The sequence below is a fragment of the Cupressus sempervirens genome, chromosome 3, assembly GCF_028749045.1.
Source record: "Cupressus sempervirens isolate cs-2001-9-10 chromosome 3, ASM2874904v1, whole genome shotgun sequence".
NCBI classification, from domain to species: domain Eukaryota; kingdom Viridiplantae; phylum Streptophyta; class Pinopsida; order Cupressales; family Cupressaceae; genus Cupressus; species Cupressus sempervirens.
The window spans coordinates 898,131,927-898,145,913 of NC_143120.1; the positions used below are offsets into that span (position 1 = coordinate 898,131,927).

General features: G+C 37.0%; 1 protein-coding gene across 1 annotated transcript in view; it reads right to left on the reverse strand.

Annotated features, from left to right (window-relative positions):
• Window positions 1–13,987, reverse strand: part of SRD2 (snRNA activating complex family protein) — a 123,976-nt gene that overhangs the window by 76,174 nt on the left and 33,815 nt on the right. The window contains exons 3-4 of the mRNA XM_089822418.1: window positions 5,465–5,531; window positions 5,295–5,338 (exon numbers count right to left, since the gene is read on the reverse strand). Coding sequence (XP_089678544.1) covers window positions 5,295–5,338; window positions 5,465–5,531 — 111 coding nt within the window. The remainder of the gene's footprint in view (window positions 1–5,294; window positions 5,339–5,464; window positions 5,532–13,987) is intronic.

The window sequence follows — 13,987 nt, forward strand, 5'->3', positions numbered from 1 at the left end:
ATTCAAAATTTCCACCCCCAAAGACATGCTCACAATTTGATCAAAGTGATTAATTAAGGCTTGCAAGGTGAGAAGTAGGAGGAAATCTACCAAGTGGTATTGATAGATCAGGTTTGGTTTTGCGAAGTACAAAAAATGAAATTCTAGGTGGTAAAATTCCTCTGGTTAGAGGAACTCTGCCCACATAAATCTTCCCAATCAAAGAAGTCTACCCCCACAAAGCCTTAGTGTGATGAAGATTAAATTCCATCAATGCAAAGAGTTGAAATTGGAGTTCAAGCAAATGGAATGACAAGTAAGGATGCAATTTTCAAAATTGGAAAGTAATGTTTGAGGAATGATGCTAGCAGAATTCCCCTCATAAGAGGATTTCAACCATGGAAATTCCTCTATAGGAGGAATCTCCACCCAGCATTGAACCTCTATTTTTGACATGATTTCAAGTTTGGCTGGTGGTGGGGGGGGGTGATTTGTGCATGGGTAAGAATTGGTGATTAAAATTAGTGATCAAACGCTGCATGACAAGGATATATAAATCTAGCAAATGGTGTAGAAGGGCAGGTTTTTGAGTTACAATGACAAAGAGGCAGGGCCAAAGTTGGGGAAATTCCTCTAATCAAAGGAATTCTGCCCCCCCAAATTCCTCTAATTTTGAGAACTCTGCCCCTTCCTAAACCATGTTTTCTTTGCCAAAATCTAGCCAAAGATGACAAGAAAAACCCTGGCGGAATTCCTCTGATTCAAGAAATTCCACCTAAAATTTTACTCCTTGGATATATGATTTTATTTTTATTTTTTAAATGAAATTTCTTTTGACCTCTATCCAGGTCGGCCTGCAGAATATAGGGCAGTTTAAATTATTAAAATCTAATTGGCCCCTGGTCAGGATCAATCCTTCTAGGGAGACGTGCCCCTTGGCCATGTCTAGTGCCTATATAAGAGAGCAAAGGGCAGTCCATTTCAACATCAAACTAGCAGCGATTCACTTCTGCATTAGGAACCAGCAATATATCTTGTGAAGGCAGCCAGTCTGTATCCTTAAGCGCATTAATTCTCTCCCAGTGGTGGCAGATTCGAATGAGAGGGCATTAGGAAAGAAAAATCTGGGCTTGTCATAACAGCCCAAAGTCAAACAAATCCAAAGTTCACATTCTGATAAGGCCATTTCAGATTGCAATAACAGAATCATTTTCACCAATTAGATTGAAAGTGTGATCTCAGGATTTCAAAATGGCAATTAGAGGAAGGTAGAATCCAAAGAAACTTTATCTCATTAAAAATTCTAAGTTTATCTTCTACATTTTGTTGCTTACCATCACTTCATGACCTTAATACTTCTTTTATCTTGCTTTTGCAAGGTAAGTCGAAGGGAAAAGAGTGTGGAAGCTGGCTATTATCGAATGCAACTTCAATGACCATGGACTCCAAATAAGAAGATGAACTCATCAAATTGTCAAATGAAAATACAAAGACCGTGATCCTTCAAGTGGATGCAAGGTGTTCAAGTTTAAAAACTAAAATACCGATGCGCCTAGAAAAGGGCCGGATGTAGGTGCAGATGCTTCCTGATGCGCGGATGCATTAAGAAGTTGCACGGGTGCTAGCAATCATCATTTGAAAACGGATTCGATTCAATTTAAATAAAAGTGAGGGTGTCGTTTAGAGTAGAAATGACACATTAACAAAGCAGTCACGGAAGTGAAGACAGACTAAAGAGGCACCCATTCTTGATTCATAGGCGACTACAGCTTGCATTGCAGCTTGGACTGTCGACAATACATTTGGACACATGTACTATTGTAAAAGGTCGAATTGAACTACCCCTTCACTTTACTCAAACTTAACAAAATCCATGCAATACAAGCAATCAAGTTGTGTGCCGTCATCATTACTTCTTCCGCAAAACAAGAGATATACCCCACTAATTTAAATTGGATCAGTTGACAGTGAAGAGCTTGTATAAGTCTTGGCTAATACACCCATTAGCGTTGAAATTGTCATTGAAAACGATTTATGTTAACATGGGGCCTTTTGTCTTCAATGCATTTAATTTCACAGGGCAGGTTACTAGATTCCTCATGTCATGTCCCACATGTCGACAGCTCTCAATTAGTGGGATAATGTCATAATGTTTGTATATTAAGTTAATTATAGTGTGTGTATATATATATATATATATATATATATGGGAGCACCCAAACACATCCAAAATCCTAAAAAACAAAAATCTGTGCATCCACGCATCAGCATCAGAACCAGCATCAGTAACTTAGTTTAAAACAAAGACAAATCCAAACACAAAAGGATATCATCAAGTTCACAGGCACAATCAAGTTCAAAGTCAAGATTAGAAGGTCAAACCATCAATTCAAGTCATGGCAATGGGAAAATCAAAAAACTCCAAAGGATGGAGGATATTCAAAGGATCAAGAAATTTGAAAGCATGAGCCATCATAGTCATCCTTAAGAGGTTGATAGTTTGGGAGAGTTAATCAAAGTTAGAAAGGTCGAGAATCAAGATTTTCTTCATCATGAGAGACTTTCTAAGAATCAAGCAAAACATATTTGCAATTTTCATAGATACATTCCACAAACCAAGATTCAAAGCACATATTCTTCGACAAATCTACATGATAAGGTTGATTATGTTAGAGTGGGGTTGTCGTTGCACCAAAAGATTGATCTGTCAATGCCCGATACAACCACTCAACTTATAGTACACAAGAGGCAGTTAAGCCATTGTCATGAATCCCAAGGGGAGCACTAAACAAATTTCCAACAATCTCCCCCTCAGTGTTACTCGAGGGTCTGAGGATTCGAACCTATGACCAAGCTCTGATACCAACTATTAGAGTGGGGTTGTCGTTGCACCAAAAGACCGATCTGTCAATGCCCGATACAACCACTCAACTTATAGTACACACGAGGCGGTTAAGCCATTGTCACGAATCCCGGGGGGAGCGCTGAACAAATTTCCAACAAATTAGGTGGTACCTAGCTATCTTCTCTACTTAGAAAATTCCAAATTCAAGCACAAACAATCAAATCATGCAAAGTGTCCTATTTGCTCATTGGTTGGAAAAATCAGTGTAATTTTCTTAATGGCCCATGAATTGGTTCCCTCATGTAATTGATTGTAAATTTAGCAACCCTAATTAGGGTTTATGGGTATTAGCCTTGGCCCTTGATCTTCAATCAATCTTGGCACTTCATGTAATTGGACATCTATTTTAGGCCAACCTTCTCATATGTATTCATTAGTTATTAGGAGATTAGAGTGGGCTACCTAAGGAAAAGGCTTGATCAAATTGTTGCTATGATGCTTTTGAAGTAGTATATGATTCATTGTTGGTATTTCATGGTGAATTACTTAATATTGCTTTGAAGTGTTTCATAGTTTTTTCTAGTGATCCCAAACTTGCCATGAGTTAGGCGAGCTGGCGAGCAGAGTCAACTCTCCCAAGTAATGCTCACTCAACTACTTAGCTCACCGAGTAATGGCTTATAGCTAGCCTAACTCGGCAAGCTGGCAAAACTCGCCGAGTCTAAGCATGCATAACTCGGCTAGGTCCGCACATATGCTTGCAAGTGTACTCTGCAATTCAACACTTGGCCCAAGGGGCGGGAAGATTTATACAACATTTAAGTATAAATACTTAAATTTGTCATGATGCTTGAGATAGGTTTCAGCTTCATACGAGTTAAGATGCAAAGTCAAGATTCTGGGGGTTTCCAAAAAATTCCAGACTCAACCAAATTCCAAGATTCAACAGGCCTTCAGCACTCTATCCCCCCATAACCTATCTTGGCTTTCTAAGTTCAAACTGAAGCTACAACAAGGATTGTCTAAAGGTTTTATGTTTTTAACTCATTTCATCCAAAATCCTTTTTGTTTCAATTCCATATTCCAGACAATTTAAATTTAAGTATATGATGGATTTAGCAGTTATGTTCCTTGTTTATATATGTGATGAAAAATTAGCTTCCATTTGATGATGTTATAGTGTCTTTAAGTTGTATTCAATAAAGGGTGCATGAAACAAGTTTTAAATCATTAAAATCTCTAAATCTCAAGGGTTTTCTCATTTTGCCAAGTTGTAGCCGAGTCATTGGCGAGTCATAGCCGAGTAACAAGTCAAGTCAACCTTGCCAAGTTTTTGAGTTTGGGAACTTAGTTTTTTCCCTCTTTCACTTAGATTAGATCTATTTTCATTTTAAAGTAGTTTAGTTGAATGGAAGCAATTACAGATATTTACTTACTTGACTCAAACAAAAATCTATGCTGCATCAAGTAGAGTCCAAGTTATCCATGATTCCTTGCATTCCTAATTAGAAGTAAAAGTTAAGTAAGAATTGAAATGGGAATTGGAAAATCAAAACTCTATTTTCAATGCACATTGTGAAGCCAAATATTTAGAACTGCAAGGGTTGATATCTGTTGACCTATTAATGTAAGTCTCCTAAGTGATTACCAACAAATCACATTATTTTTCTGAGCAAGTATCCACACTAGAAGGAACCTTTAAGTCATTTCAGGATCTCACTTTGCAAGCTTAGCATGAGAGATTACTTCACTCAAGAGAGGATTGGGTGTATGATGTTTCACTCCGAAATATTAAATATTCGAATTTGTATGTTGTAGTGACAAAGCTCACATCAACGGGTAGCTCATACAAACATGACTTTTGACAACAAGTTTGTGGCTCTTCAAGAAAATCATCCTATTCTCAGATTGTGTTGTATGAACTTCAGGTCTATCACAAGTTCTCTTACATCAGTGATGATGCTATAAAAAATACTAATTACACGTGGTTGTGAGTTTTTCCTCTAAATGACTTGTGGTGGTTGTCACAATGCAAGCACATGCAGGCACACCATGTATTCTATGTTGCATTTTCTGCCACAACATCGCCATGTGTTAGTCAACATAAATGCCATACTGCAACAGCAGAATCTCATTGCATTTTGCTGCAAGTATTCTGTAGACAAACTCTTCCTACAAGGACAAATTAGATGCAGCATTTGCTATGTCAATTCAAACAACAATTACCATTCTTATTTTGGAACTGATAAAAAAATAGATAAATGCTTCTAAAAACGACTTGCATTGGAAACCAACTTATATCACTGGTGATTTTCCAGAATCAATTATGATTTTCAAAAGCCTTGAATCTCTAACCAACACAAAGTTTTAAGTTTCAAAATAAATTTGAGTGGAGCAAGCAACAACTAACAATTTAGACAACAAATTGCAAGACACAGAAATCAAATCTATGCATTTACAAGAAGCTTACCTTTTAGTTGATGCAGTTGTTGGAAGTCCTGTTTTCCTAGAACCCTAAAAATGAGTAATCACATTTCCCGATTGTAATACAAAGGAATAATCATATCAACAATCACATTTAATTCCAAATATGCAAAAATATATTGCTGAAAAAGGCTTCAATAGATAATAAACATATACCTTAGACGCCTCTTTGAAAGCTCTATCCACTAGCTCCTCATCAGTGATTATTTTGAGGTCATCAACCCTGTGCATAAAGAAACACGAATACCAATGTTTTCTCATGCGATATTGATAATTACCATTAATATCAAATGGAGCATAACTAAAAAATGAAAGGAACATCATACGAAAAAAAAGAGATAAAGGCTGGTGATACATTAAGCCACACAGCCATGAATATTCAATATCATTACAATGATTACATAGAAACCAACAAGAATAGATCATTGGTCTTTATTATTTATGTTGATGAAAATTCAAAAACATGTTTGCAGAATCCTGGTCATCCATAAATCTTACTACCGAATTAGCTTTCAGGCCACTGCAGAAGCTCCCCAAATATTACCTTCAAACTTAAAAACATACAAGAATTTAAAACAGTTTAGAACCATCTTGAATTGTTAGACTTACATAGTATTGATTTCATAGAGAAATTAAATAGCATAAGTTAAGAATCTTAGAAGACTTTGGAAGAGAGTATTTTAAAGGCAACATCACTCAGTGAAAATTTTATTTAACAGCCCAATGAAGTACCATAATTCTTGAAAACTGACAAACTGGGTTCCATTACTGGATTCATGTTCCTCTATTGTATCTTTTAGATGCCTTGACCACGGGAATTATTTCAGGATAAAGTATCATTGCTTCACCTACTTTAATCTGTGCTTCTTTAATGAAGAACACAGATGCATATTATTTTTTAAAACTGATAAAATGGATTCTTCATTTTGATCCTGTTGGTACCCATATAGACCCAGTAATTAAAATTTTCAATTTATGTTCTTGAGCTCCTTTGAACAATGGTTCAAAGCAGTTTGAAGTGGTTCGATTTGATTGGAACAAGTTCAGTATTTCTTTGTTTCGGAATGGTTCATCTTGCAGTTTCATTGGTTGTCAATATTGAAGTTCAGCTTCTAGTTTCTAGTCTGAGTTCAAGTTCAATGGTTAAAGTATACAAGCAAAATTCAGATTCATGATTTGAGATGCAAATTCATTTGATTTAGAGAAGTTCAGAATCCATGTTTGATTCAACACCAGATTTCAGTTTCGACTCAAGGTTCAAGTTCAGAATGATAGGCAACTTGTTGGTATATAGTTAATTTTCAAAATACAGATTTCAAGCTTGTGGATGAAAATTCAGGGTGTCGGTTGATGTTTCAATAAGTGATGAGCTTAAGACATCCATTATCCCTCATCATATGAAGATGCTTCTACAAGAAGAGTCATCTTTGTTAAAAAGATTGAGCACATTGATATGTGAATAGATGTGTACGGAGAATAGTAAACATAGGAGGTGCATATAAATAATGCAACAGATCTTGAGGGCCAAAGTGACTCAATATATGTCGAACCTCACATCATCCCGAGCATGGCTGGATGAAGAGACATTTGTCATCATTTAGAGACAAAATAGCATGGTCAATAGTTGACTCGGAATTGCATGCAACATGTCTTACAAACTGAGTGATATCATTACTACCATATCCCAGGTGGAGAATCAGAAAGAGAGGATATAGGTATTCAGTGAACATATCACTTGAGGTTTGCTAGTGAATCCTGAAGATCACACCTTCAACATAACGTGTGAAAGCTCAAGACTCCCAAATCAAAGGAGATGAATCAAGAGATTCATGCATTGCAAACTTTCTAAATGTTTTTCCAAACCCACAAGTACACCTATCGAGTTCTGATAAGTTTGGGGCGGCCCTTCACAAAGGTCAAATCTGAGATCACTCAATGGATGCATTTCATGGATTGATTGAAACAAGCTTTGAGTCCAGTTCAGAATGATGAGAAAATCATCGTCAAGGTGGAAGCATCGAGGTCACCGAGAAAGGCTTAAAGACTCCAAAGCTCTTCACAGTCGTAACCCGAGAGTATCACATGAACACTATCAAGGGCTTGGTGGCATTTCTTAGGAATAACAGACTCTTCACACAGAAACATAAGCAAAGTGTTGGGAGATCTCAATTAGCCAACGAACTTGAACCCGTGATAATAGATACATAAAAGATACTTTGAAGTGCTTGACGTAATGATCATTGCCGTAAGCCTTCAATGAAGACACGTGGCTACAAGTGTCACCACTAAACAATCTATCATGACCTCGATGTATATGTGCTAAACGAGATGGTTAGCTCAAACCCGAGTTGATAAGTAATCTCAAACATGAAGAAGGAGCTTCTTCCGGTCTTTTGATCAGCTATCTCGATGAAATGTCATGTCTCTGCTTTGACTCCAAGTAATGGTGGTGTTCACAGCATATATGGCAATTGTTTGACAAAATGCCCGAATCATATAAGCATTGTTTAGTGTATGTCATTGGCGGTTTACATTAGAGGAGACACGATTTTGAGATTCAACTCGTGTTGGCTTCATTCCATCTTCGAGCTCGAAGGTAAAAGTCCCAATATAAGGAAGAACAAGCTCCTTATTGTCGGTCGAGACCCTCATGGAGGATAAATACAGAGATATGCAACGTTCAAGCACAGGCTCAATCTACAAAACGACAGATTCTCAAATGGTCAACCACGGTCTGCCACATGGGATACATTGAGCACATAGATTGGTAGCTATCCATCGTAGTTTGAAATTGCAACGTGTTATTCTATGCAAAGATGTCGGACATGGCATCTATCACACCGCAAGTAATTTCCAATGATGAGCCAATGTAAATATTCTTCGATGTCAGGGAATTTCAGATAGTTCTTTCAAAGTAGGAAAAACTTTTGAATTTGATGCACCCGAGTCATAACCGAAGGATGTTAGGGACATTCCAAGCTTTCCATTTTCTTGATTGGCAGCAACAGTGATATGATGTTGGATTACATTGAACTTCAAAGTCTCAAGCCTTCATTCCATAAAGATCCCAATGAATAAGGAATGGGCACACGTGGTATCAATTGTCATGGCATGTCAAGCATCCATACCGGGCACAACATCAAGAACCAAAAATAGAAATCTTTGAGTAACAGATTTAATTAATCCTCATATAATGGATAATTCTCTAGGAAATCCACATAACCTTTGAAGCAATATATGGACACATACCTAAAATATTGAAGGGGGAAATAAATCCAAAGAATAAGGAAATCAGTTCTCGCATCTGAAAAGTAAGTTATCGGGAATAATCAAGTGATAAATAAGCCGGCATAAGCAAGTAGAGGGGTGCCAATTTTTGGGGGAGAGGGAAACTGCTCTTTTCTACAAACTTTGTGCTACGAGAGGGGGAGTTTTTCTGCTTCTTTCTTTTTCTGATTGTAATGCAGGGGAAGGGAATTTTTATTTTCAGATAGCGATTATTGTACAGCAACAACAGAATATTGATTATTTTGTTGTGTTTAGAGGGGATAAATAGTAGTATATTAAAACTTTGAGTTTAAATGCATGTTTTCTAATCAATATTCAACTTGGAGTGGTATTATTTTTCTCTGAACGTGCATCTATTACATTTGATCGTCATCACGATTATCCTTTGGACTTGGTGCTTAGGTTTTGTCGTGTATTTTAAAGGAATAGTTTGTCTTTTCTTTGTGTTATTTCCGTAATGTAATGCTTGGATAAATGGACTTTGTGTCATTTATTTTCTATTTCCTTTTAGTTAGTTAGTTCTCCCGCATCTATATCATGTTTACGAATAGATGTTTGTAAACCTTTCTTGCTTTCGAGTTAAAAGCATTATCAATCATAGTGTAGTTGATTTATTGTAAATCTTATACGGGGAGCTGTACCAGGATAAAATCAAAGGGCGCTTATGCTTTTCAATAGCGAAGTGACCCAATTATTATTGCTTATTCAATCTTCCTATCTGGGCACTTTGGAGTTAATCTGTATGTATTTCTTTGGAGGACAATCTGTTCACTAACAGATCCATATTTCATGACTACAAAAACTAAGACATTCCTAGCTGTTTTAAACAATAATTTTGTTTAAACAAAAATACTAGATAACATATCACAGTTCTTTAAATTTGTTGGATCAAACAACTGAGGAAACTCATACAGACTTTCGTGTTTGCCGAAGCAGATAAAATAAGTTGCTCTGTTTTGATATCAAATATGACACTATTGTTTGGCATTTATGTTCCTCAAGCTATCAAGAAAGTTATAAAATATTGCCACAATTTCAAAGAACACAATTAGTTTATTTTGAAATTTGGGCTGTGAGAGCAAGGAAAAATAGGGAATAACAACAAAAACATAAAAATACATACAACTAAATCTTCCAAGACATTTACAGCATGGCAAGTGTCGACAACACTCGGTAGCATCCCTATGACTTAGGTAGATTATAACAATGAAAGACATGTCTCATGGATTTAAGACTCTCACATCCTATAAAGATTTAGTTACATGCAAAGAAGAAAAAGTATAAACTATGAAGGAATGTGTAGAATATAGAAATCGTAATTTTGACATGAGATGTTCTCAAGGAACATACCAAATAATACTTGTAAGTTTAATAATACTTTTTTGCAGTCTACTATTTTTTGCAAGTGAATATTGAAGATAGCCAGAATGGATAAACAAGATGCAAATCTAGGCAATTGTTTGGTAAAATGAAATATGATCCTAGCAGTCAGAATTTCTTAATTGATAATATATGCAATGTTACATGGGGATGTATCATATCTACTTCAAGCAACTGAAAAGAAGGTGGCAACCCATGGTTGAAATTTCAGCCCCAATGGTCTTCACACCATCTTCTAACAGTCATTCCACCTAACTCTTCCTTAACCTACACACCAAAACCTAGTGGCACAATTAATGTGCATGTCAATTGCAATTTGAAGGAAATAAGTCTGTTCACACCAAGCACAGTTTCCTCATTATCCCAACATTTCCACATGTAAACTGGATGTCTAAACTAAAGATTTATAAATGCTGATTTTTCACTCATTTAAAGTGTTTGTTGCTTTCCCAAGTTTTTGGTTTAGCAAAGTTTCAACTAATGCTCGGGCATCAGATGTTGTAAGTGTGAGCTGCAAATGAAGAATGTTAGTTGAGTTAGCTTGGACAGTTGTTTGTCCATATGTGATTATTTAGTAAATGATTGTTTTCATAACTAATTAGTTAGAGTAGGGACAATTTTTTAAAATAATTGACCACTTTTAGAAGCAACTAGAAACAAATTTTGTTATTGGTTGTTAAGTTGTTTTTAATCTCAGCCATCGATTGAGAATCAATCTCAGCTGTTGGTTTTCCAACAGGATTAGTATATAAGGGGGTCAAGGGGCATTTGGAGAACACAAGTTTGTAAAGTATTTGCAGTGATAGCAAATGGTCTTGCAGTGTTAGCAAGGGCGCAGTGATAGCATTGGGGATAGCAGTGGAGGATAGCAGTGGAGGAATATCAGCAGAACAAATTGGAAGGTTGTCGGAGTTCTACAAGTAAGAGACAAGGAATTTTGTATCTCTTGATTTGCTGAAGTTCAATATAATTCCTCATCTGTAGAACTGGTTTTCCCAAGGATGATTTGTCCAAAATTATTGTGTCATTGTGTTGCTTATTTCTTTCCGTATTTTATTGGTGAAGTTGCAGTTGTGTTATTTTTCGATATTAGTTGTGAATTAATTTTCGACGGTTAAATAATCGTTTAAGATAAGAGATTAATAATCTAGCAGTGGAGGAATATCAGCAGGACAAATTGGAAGGTTGTCAGAGTTCTACCAATAAGAGGCAAGGAATTTTGTATCTCTTGATTTGCTGAAGTTCAATATAATTCCTCATCTGTAGAACTAGTTTTCCCAAGGATGATTTGTCCAAAAATATTGTGTCATTGTGTTGCTTATTTCTTTCCGTATTTTATTGGGGAAGTTGCAGTTGTGTTATTTTTCGATATTAGCTGTGAATTAATTTTCAACGATTAAATAATCATTTAAGATAGGAGATTAATAATTAGTGACTGCAATGGTAAATTTTCACATGGTATCGGAGCAGTGTTGAGGGTACAAAAGTTTTGCCCTAGGAAAGAAATTAAGGGTTTATTAAACCTAGTTTGATCTCTTTAGATTTATTATTGCTTTAATCCCTTGAGATGGCTTCAATTGGTTTGAGAGATCAGGACAAATTGAATGGTGCCTTGAATTTTGGTGTCTAGAAGGCTAGACTTTCTTTGTTGTTGGAAGAGAATGGTATCAAGGATTATGTTACCAGTGTTGTAGTTGTACTACAGATGCAACACAGCTTGCAGCATACAAGGACGATGCCAAAGCAAGGAGGATAATCCTTGATGGTGTCAAGGACCATATTGTTCCACATATCTCGGAGCTAGATACGATAAAGAAAACGTGGGATGCCATTTTGAATCTGTATCAAAATGCTACCACCAATAGGAGAAGACGTCACAAGTTACCTCACCGGGCTTAGACTTGTCAAGGACAAGTTAGCAACTATTGGAGATAGCCCTGGTAATGACAAGCTAGTGAGAATAGCCCTAAATGGGTTTACTAAGCAGTGATGTGTCTTTGTTCAAGTTGTCAACAGACGAGACACCTTACCGAGTTGGGATCGACTATGGAGTGAATTCAATGAGGAAGAGTTTAGACTAAGTCTTGTCAATGGGGCCAACAAGACTCGAAAAAGTGTGGTGGAATAGGAGAATGTTTCCCTAGCGGGAAAATGGAAAACAAAGAAGGGGTCTAGCAAAGGATCGAATTCGCAAAGTGAGAAGAAGGACCTACCTAACATCAAGTACATCAAGTATGGAGAGATACTATGGTTGAGGAATATTCCTCAATAATGTAGAAAGATGTGTGAGAGGTAGTGCCTAGACCAACATATAGGGCAGTAATCGGATCACGCTAGATCTATAAGATAAAGCACAGTGCAAATGGTAGCATCGAGAAATACTAGGCAATGAATGTGGCAAAGGGGTTCTCTCAGAAGGAGAGAATAGACTATGAGGAGACATTTGCTACAGTGGCCAAGTATACTTCTATACGAGTTGTGATCTCATTTGCAGCACAAATGGGAGGCAAATTCATCAAATGGATGTCAAGACAGCATTCCTTAATGGTGAGTTGAAGGAGGAGGTATACATAGAGCAACTAGAAGGCTCTATAGCACATAGCAAAGAGACCCACATGTGCAAATTGAAGAGAGCCTTGTACGGACTCAAGCAGACTCCCAAAGCGTGGTATGAGTGCATTGACACATACTTGCAGGAAATGGGCTTTGTGAAGAGTGAGGCAGATGCTAACCTCTACTACTTGGTGGTTGGGGCTGAGGTTCTTGTTCTTTTTCTTTATGTGGATGACCTATTTCTTACAGGTGCACTAGGGCTCATAGAGGATTGCAAGAGGGACATTGCAGAAGAGTTTGAGATGAAGGATTTGGGACTTATGCACTACTTTCTAGGCATGGAGGTGTGGCAAATAGATGGAGAGATTTTCCTTAGCCAAGGGAAATATTACATTGAAATCTTGAAGAGCTTTGGGATGCAGGATTGCAAAGCCATGTCTACAGCCATGATCACAAATTGGAGGAAGGTAAATACATCCAAGGAAAAAGATGTAGATCCCACCTTATATAGGCAGTTGATAAGTTTGCCCATGTATTTGGTCAACACCAAGCCAGATATAGCATTTGCAGTAAACTCTCTTAGTCAATTCATGGTTGAACCAAAGAGAGTTCGTTGGACAACAGCTAAGCATGTGTTGCGTCACTTGTGTGGTACAGTTGAGTATGGGATCAAATATGTTCGAGGTGAAGGTATCAAGATGAGAGGCTGTACTAACGCAGATTGGGTAGGAAGTACAGTGGACAAAAAAAGCACTTCAAGGTGTTGTTTCAGTTTGGGATCAGGAGTTGTATCATGGTTCAGCAAGAAGCAAAATTCTATGGCTTTGAGTTCAGCAGAAGCAGTATACACAGCGGCTAGCGTGGCAACATGTGAAGCTATATGGCTTTGAAACTTGTTAGTGACCTTATTTGGTCAGAGGGTTGAGACTACTGTGATACACTGCAACAATCAGAGTTGCATCAAGTTGTCTGAGAATCCAGTGTTTCGTGATAGGTCTAAACATATAGAGATCAGATATCACTTTATCAGAGACTATGTACAGCAGGGGATCATTCAACTATAGTACCTACCTACAGAGGAGCAAGTAGCAGACATTCTGACTAAGGCATTGGGGAAGACAAAATTCATCTTCTTCAGACATAAGTTGGGTGTCATGCAGAACAACTTCCTTGCTAAGAGGGAGTGTTAATTGAGTTAGCTTGGATAGTTGTTTGTCCATATGTGATTATTTAGTAAATGATTGTTTTACTAACTAATTAGTTAGAGTAGGGACAACTATTTTTATATAATTGACCACTTTTAGAAGCAACTAGAAACAAATTTTGTTATTGGTTGTTAAGTTGTTTTTAATCTCAGTAGTCGATTGAGAATCAATCTCGGTCATTGGTTTTCCAACAAGAGTAGTATATAAGGGGGTCAGGGGGCATTTGGAGAACACAAGTTTGTGAAGTATTTGC